This window comes from Solanum pennellii, chromosome 4, assembly GCF_001406875.1.
Source record: "Solanum pennellii chromosome 4, SPENNV200".
In the NCBI taxonomy this organism is placed as follows: Eukaryota; Viridiplantae; Streptophyta; class Magnoliopsida; order Solanales; family Solanaceae; genus Solanum; species Solanum pennellii.
Genome location: NC_028640.1, coordinates 19,128,466 through 19,136,121, shown reverse-complemented (window position 1 = coordinate 19,136,121; position 7,656 = coordinate 19,128,466). Strand labels below are relative to the sequence as shown.

General features: G+C 41.2%; 1 protein-coding gene across 1 annotated transcript in view; it reads left to right on the top strand.

The window, feature by feature from the left end:
- The window catches only part of LOC107016557 (uncharacterized protein DDB_G0290301-like), a 2,880-nt gene extending 1,411 nt beyond the window's left edge, over nt 1-1,469 (top strand). Inside the window, exon 4 of the mRNA XM_015216991.1 lies at nt 568-1,469. Within this exon, the coding sequence (XP_015072477.1) occupies nt 568-1,469 (902 nt within the window). The remainder of the gene's footprint in view (nt 1-567) is intronic.
- Nucleotides 1,470-7,656: the final 6,187 nt, after the last annotated feature.

Here is a 7,656-nt window from a genome sequence, read left to right as displayed (position 1 = left end):
GGGGGGGGGGGGGGTCAACATAACACACTACAATGCAAAACGTGTGTTTATTGATTTACAAAATGAGTTAGACTATAACACAGTTTGGACTCAGAAAAGAATGACAATTGAAGGAAAATTGATGAGGATACAAGCGTGGACACCTTTCTTTACACCAGAGGAGTAAACTCCAATTGTGCCTGTCAGGATTTTACTACCAGGATTACCATGGCACTGCTATGAAAACCTTTCCTTACTCCCTTGTTGGAATATGTGGGGAAGGTTTTATATCTAGATACTGCTTGTACTAAAAGGTCAAGGGTTGGAATGGGAAAAGTTAAGATGCAAATTTATTTGACTAAGCCTAGACCTAGACATGTTTGGATAGGACTGCATGCTGATGATGACACTATTGGAGTCTGGCAGCCAGTGGAGTATGAGAATATTCCCCCATAATGTAAGTACTGTAGAAATCAGTGACATGACATTGAAGATGCAAATCCAAAATGAGGGATGAGGAGTATACACAAAGAAAGGAAAAATAAAGTGAGAAGAAAAATAAGAACAAGGATACTGTCAAAATAAAAGATCAGGAAGACAGACAGAACAAAATAAAGGAGAATAGAGAACAACAACAACAACAACAACAAAGCAAAGACAATAACAGGCAGAAGCAAACAGAACAGAAAAAAGAGGAGGAATGTCAAATCAAAGAAGGAAAAACACAAGGCAATAGGAACAAGCAGCTCCAAATACAATGTGGAAACCTACTTCTACAAATCAGACAAAAAAAAAACAGCCAGCAGACAGGTATAACTACTAAATCTCAACAATTCTCTTTTACTAATCTGGAAGTGCAGGAAAAACAGAATGCACAGGGAGAGGAAAGAGGCATCAAGGATCAAAGGGAGGTAGAAGTAACAAAAAAGGAAATAAAGGAAAGCACTGCAGGTAAGCAAAAAATGCCAAGGCAACAGGAAGGAAAAAACAGAAATGCAGACCCCACAGGTATCATAGATGTCAAACCCAACACTATTAATGATTATGAAATTGAATGTTTATCTGGAGAAGTTGATGGAGGGATGGATGGGGGATGTCAGGAGAGCCTAAATAACATGCTGGAAGGGGTGACCAAAGGGGGGAATTTGCCTCATGTTTTCCATGATGGTGTACACATTGACCACAATAGAGAATCTACAGCCTCAGCCAGTCCTAAAAGCAAGCAGCAGCAGTCGAAACAAAAGCAACCTCAACAACAATCTCCCAAACAGCAGCAAGACAAAGATACTGTAAGCAAGGAAAACCAACATAGGTATAGCGATCACACAGGGAAACAGAAGTCAGCCTCAAAGACAAAGGAAAAGGACACAATTGCAAGTACGGGTATACTGGAAAATACTCCTAAGAGTAAAAATACACCAAGTAAACAGAAAGGAGATGCTGCCAAAAGAAGGATGAATAAAGAACATGAGAATGAGGATAATAAGTAATAGGAAAGAGGGGAGTAATCAGAACCCCCAAATAAGCAACAACAAGAATGTCAACTTAACACTATTCCTGATATTAATGAATATGAGATATGTAATTCCGAGAATGAGGTGGATGGAGATAATAAATGTATAAATGATCAAGAAGATAATGATGAGACAAGTGAGGCTCTAATTAGAGACTTTAGCCCTCAGAATGATCAATCTATTGAGGATGAAATCCAACAAGCTACTCAGACTCAAGGACTATCACCATGGGGACTACAACATAGTAGATCCCTTTTCAAGAAGCAAGATATTACAACTGTCGCTGCAGGCAGACCAAACACTAGGTTATTTTCCTCAAGAACATCGCAATGATTAGTACAATTATATGAAATGTGAGAGGAATTAACACTTGAGGTGTTGTGGAAAGACTCAGAAATATAAAGAGAATGCACCACCTTTATATCATTGCAATTTTGGAACCCTTTTCAGATAGTATGAATATTCAAAACATCAAAATTCAACTATCTATGGAAAATGCAGTTGCCAATTACAATGGAAAAATTTGGGTTTTTTGGAATGAGGATATTGAAGGTGCCATCAGAGATGAGGATGAACAACAAATCACATGTGATTTCAAGCATAATGAAGTTCCAAATAAGTTCATAATCACCTTCATCTATGCCAAATGTAAGGATCATCTCAGAAAACCTCTATGGGACAAATTGATTAAATAAGACAATGGTGATGATAATCCATGGTGCACTGTTGGTGATATTAATGTTATCACAACAAGGGAAGAAAAAATGGTTGGGGTGCCATATAACATGAAGAACAACTTTGAATTTATTTATGTATATGAAGCCTATGGACTTATAGATTTAGGCTTCAGTGGACAGAGATTCACTTGGTGTAATCAGAGAGGCATTGCCCAAAGATTTGGAAAAGGTTGGACATGGCTTTAGCGAATGACAATTGGCTTGAATCCATGCCTCAAACTACCATCACTCACCTTCCTTCTGCAGTCTCAGATCACTGTCCACTTCTCATGGATTTGACTGCAAAAGTCAAGGAATATACCAAGTATTTTAAATTCTTAAATTGCTGGGTAGATAATCCTCATTATATGAAGACAGTGGAAGCATGTTATGAAAAGGAATTGGAAAGTAATGTGATGTGGAAGTTACATCACAAACTCAAAAGACTGGCCAACGCTTTGAGAAAATAGTGGAAACCAAAATTTGGAGATATATTTTCACAGGTCAAGGAATATGAGCAAAGGGTAAGAATGGCTGAAGAAAACATTATCATGAATCTAACATAAGGAAACAGAGCTATTCTCCATGAACTCAATGCCATGTATATTAAGTTCTTAAAGCTTGAGAATTCAATCAAAAACTCAGCTTAAATAGTTAAGAGAAGGTGATACGAACTCCAAATACTTTCATTCCTTGGTAAGCGGAAGAAGAAGAAGGCTCTTTATTCACATAATCATTAGTGTAGATGCAGAGTGGTTGCAAGGAGATGATACAATTGGGCATGCAGCATGTGACTTCCAGAAAATCTTCACTGGTGAGGACAAAATTATCAAGGAGAATATGTTAGAATGCATTCCAAAAATGGTAAGTCAGGATCAAAATGAAAATCTCATGAATATGCCAACAATGGAAGAGTTGAAAGAGGTTGTTTTTTCAATCAGTCCCACATCTGCTGCTGGTCCAGATTGAATGAATGACACTTTTTTCCAAAAATGTTGGCACATCATCAAGCATGACCTTCTTGAAGTCATTATTGCCTTCTTCAGTGGTCAAATGATACCCAAGTACTTCTCCCACTCCTATATTGATTTGTTGCCTAAGGTGAGTAACCTTAACAAGCTGACAGAATATAAACCTATAAGTCTAAGCAACTTCACCTGTAAGATCTTTTCCAAATTGGTAAGTAACAGACTAAGTTCTATGCTGCCAAGCTTGATCTATCTCAACCAATTAGGCTTTGTTAAAGGGAGGAATATTTCTAAGAATATTACGCTAGCACAAGAAATTATACATCATATTAGGAAACCTATCATTGAAAGAAATGTCATTATTAAATTGGATATGGCCAAAGTCAATATTTATCTAGTATTAAGGAAGATGGGCTTTGATGAAAAGTTCATTGACATGGTATGGAGGATTATGGCTAATAATTGGTATTCTATAATCGTTACTGGTAAGAGATATTGCTATGCTTCGTATTTTTATACGAAGTGCGCGTCATGATCTAGTAGACGTAAGCCCGGGGAATGAGATTTTATTTTAAGTTCCAAGTGATTAAAGAAATATTAGGCAAGGATGTTAATTCCAAATGTGATATTAAGTATGATTTGGCTAATGTTAGTGCCATTAACTTTAAGTGAGGGATTAATTAGTGGCTGATTAGGATTAATTTAATCCAGTGGGCCCCACCACTCAAGGCAAAAACAAAAGGAATCAGATTGGGAGCTGGCCTTAGTGGGACACATGTAAAGGGGGCTGCCTCAACTCCATACTATAAATGAGGTGGTGAAATCCACTCCATACTATAAATAAGGTGGTGAAATGCATTGCACCATATCATCTTCTTCACCACTTGGCTTAGGCAGCCATGGAAATGGAGAAAACCAACCCTGCAACTCTTGGCCAGCAGATGCAAATAATTTGGTTAGTAATCTCTTTGCTTGGTGTGTTAATTCTTTAGAATACCTTTGTTAATTATCCGTTAATATTAAGAAGGGGGCGTGACCAGTAGCTTAGGAAGTTTGTTTTAGTTATTGAATGTGCTAAGTATGAACGGAAACCATAATTGGATTATTAGTGGTGTCGTGTTAGTGTTTGGGCTGTTTTGATTATAGCAAACTGCGAAAAATTCCGTTTTGAAGTCATGTAAATGTTAATGTGATTATGGGTATATACTCCATATGATGGATACGATAGGGTAGATGTGTTGCGAATTATAAAATGAGTTATTGCTCGGTGTGTCGTTGCTTCGCTGCTATGGTTGCCGAAACGGAACTGTTTGGGGGGGGCTGTTAAATATGATTCGTCGGGTTATATGTGTTATTGGTATTGCTGTGGATAATTTGGGTTGTTGTCGGATTGGGATGAATTAAGGAAAATAGGGGAAGTGCCGTTAGATTATTAGCTAGCTTACAAAATAGTAAAGCGCAACGTTTATCTAATTGCGGCACGATTGTTGCTTGTTATAGATTAATAGCTTAGCAGGTTTGTATGTAGGTGTCCAAAATGGGCACTAGTCACGTCCCATCGGGTTAGGTCGTGACAAAGAGTTGTATCAGAGAGGTTCTTCCTCGGAAGTGTCTACAGACCGTGTCTAGTAGACTCTTGTTTATCGGTGTGTTGTGCACCACATCTATAAACAGGAAGCTACAGGACATTTAGGATGTCATCCTTTCTTCTTATTCTAGATCGTGCGATAGAGCTATATTAACAGTATAATCCCTCTCTAACGAATCCCTGTGTTTTCAGCTATGCCTCCAAAGAAAGCGACAGCCGCCCAGAAGGGCAAATCGGTAGCAGAAGGTACTAGTCAGACCTGGAGAGTTACTAGGGCCCGTGCCCAGTCTATGCCTGGTATTGTGCTCAAGTCGGAGAGCTCTGCTACACCGCCACCGCCAGAGGAGCTTAGAGCAGCAGCAACTCCAGTTCGGGGGACACCACAAGCCCCCGAGGCCCCAGCACATGAACCTCCAGCTCCTCAGCCAGGGGCGGAGGATAGGGCCATGAGAGATGCAGCTCAGTTGCTGACTAGATTAGTGGCAGGTCAGGATCGCAGGCATGGACTAGGAGTTGATCATGCGGACAGATCTGATAGCTTAAGGGCTCGTGACTTCTTATGTTGTAATCCTCCAGAGTTCTTTGGGTCAAGGCCCCAGGATGATCTGCAAGAGTTTATTCGTCAGATGCAGCGTACATTGAGGATAATCAAGGCTTCGGAGACCGAGTCTGTTGAGTTGGCTACGTATCGTTTGCGGGATGTAGCTATTAATTGGTATGACTCTTGGGAGTTATCTAAGGGTGAGGGTGCTCCTCCAGCGGTATGGGATGGATTTGTGGAGGCTTTCCAGGGCCACTTCCTGCCTCCAGAGATGAAGCGAGCTAGAGTCGCTAGATTCTTTCGTTTGAGGCAGAATGGCAAGAGCGTTCGAGAGTATAGCCTCGAGTTTGATTCATTGGCTAGGCATGCTCCAACTATTGTGGATGATATGGCAGACAGGGTACATCTTTATGTGATGGGATTGGATCGTTATCTGATTGACGGTTGTATGGCAGTGACTCTTCAGCCAGGTATGGACATTGCTCGGGTGCTGGCATATGCACAGGGGGTAGAGGATCGGCACCGGGGACGTCATCCAGATAGAGATTATAATAGAGGACATCATAAGAGGGCTAGATCAGCAGGTTATCTTGACGAGTTTCGAGGCGGGCAATCTCAGCAGCATGTTAGATTTTCTTCCCAGCCAGCACAGAGTGCACCCCCACGTTCCATGGGTAGGGGGTTCGATCGTACGGGATATTTGGAAGTTGGTCAGAGCTTTAGGGCGTCAGGGTCACACATGGGCAGGGGTTTGAGTCAGTCGAGGCTACCTTTGCCTCGGTGTTCTCGCTGTGGTAGATCCCATCCTGGGGAATGTCGTCGCGCTACAGGTGCGTGTTTTTCTTGCGGCCGTCAGGGCCATACTATGAGGGAGTGTCACCTTAGAGGCAGTGCAGGTGGTATGGCACAACCTACTGGGTCCGTTGCTGGTTCATCTTCTTCTGTGGCTATGCGCCCTACGGGGCAGGGTATTCAGGCGCCAGTAGGCCGTGGTAGAGGACGTGGTGGAGCTTCCAGTTCTAGTGGTCCCTCAAACCGTATATATTCTTTGACTAATAGGTAGGATCAGTAGGCGTCACCTTATGTGATCACAGGTATATTATCACTATTCTCCCGAAGTGTGTATGCATTGATAGACCCAGGTTCCACCTTATCATTTATATCTCCCTCTGTTGCTAGTAGGATCGGAATAGATTCTGAGTTGATAGAACCATTTGAGGTAGCTACACCTGTAGGAGATTTTGTCATAGCTACTTGAGTATATAAGAATTGTTCAGTAGTTATATATAGTCGTCGTACCGTAGCAGATCTAATAGAGTTAAATATGATTGAGTTTGATATTATCATGGGCATGGATTGGTTGGCTGCTTGTTATGCTAATGTTGATTGCAGAGGAAAGATAGTTCGATTTCAATTTCCAGGGAAACCGATTATAGAGTGGAAGGGGAGTACAGTATCGCCGAAAGGTAAGTTCATTTCATACCTTAATGCCGGGAAGATTGTTAGAAAAGGCTATATTTATCATCTGGTTCGGGTGCATGACATAAAGGCAGAGGCACCGACTCTTCAATCAGTCCCGGTAGTTAATGAATTTCCCGATGTACTCCCAGAGGAACTTCAAGGCCTTCCTCCAGAATGAGAAATAGAGTTTACTATAGATGTAGTGTCAGATACCCAATCTATATCTATACCTCCTTATAGAATGGCACCTGCTGAGTTGAAAGAATTGAAAGAGCAATTGAGAAATTTGCTAGAAAAGGGCTTCATCAGGCCTAGTACGTCACCTTGGGGAGCACCAGTACTGTTTGTGAGGAAGAAGGATGGGTCGCTGCGGATGTGTATTGATCATAGGCAGCTAAACAAAGTAACAGTAAAGTACAGGTATCCCCTCCCAAGGATTGATGATCTATTTGACCAGTTGCAGGGTGCAAAGTGTTTTTCAAAGATAGACTTGCGGTCAGGTTATCATTAGGTGAGGGTAAGGGAGGCAGATATTTCAAAAACGACATTCCGGACCCGATACGGGCATTATGAGTTTAGAGTGCTGTCTTTTGGGCTGACTAATGCTCCAGCGGTGTTTATGGATTTAATGAATCGAGTGTTTAAACCATTCCTTGATATGTTTGTTATTGTATTTATAGATGATATTCTTGTCTATTCACGTTCAGAAGAGGAGCATGCAGACCATTTAAGGACGGTATTTAGGGTGCTTCAGCACCAGAAGTTTTATGCTAAGTTTTCTAAGTGCGAGTTCTGGTTGACTTCAGTGGCATTCTTGGGGCATATTATTGGAGCTGATGGTATCGGGTAGACACGCAGAAGATTGAGGCGGTAAAGACTTGGCCCAGAC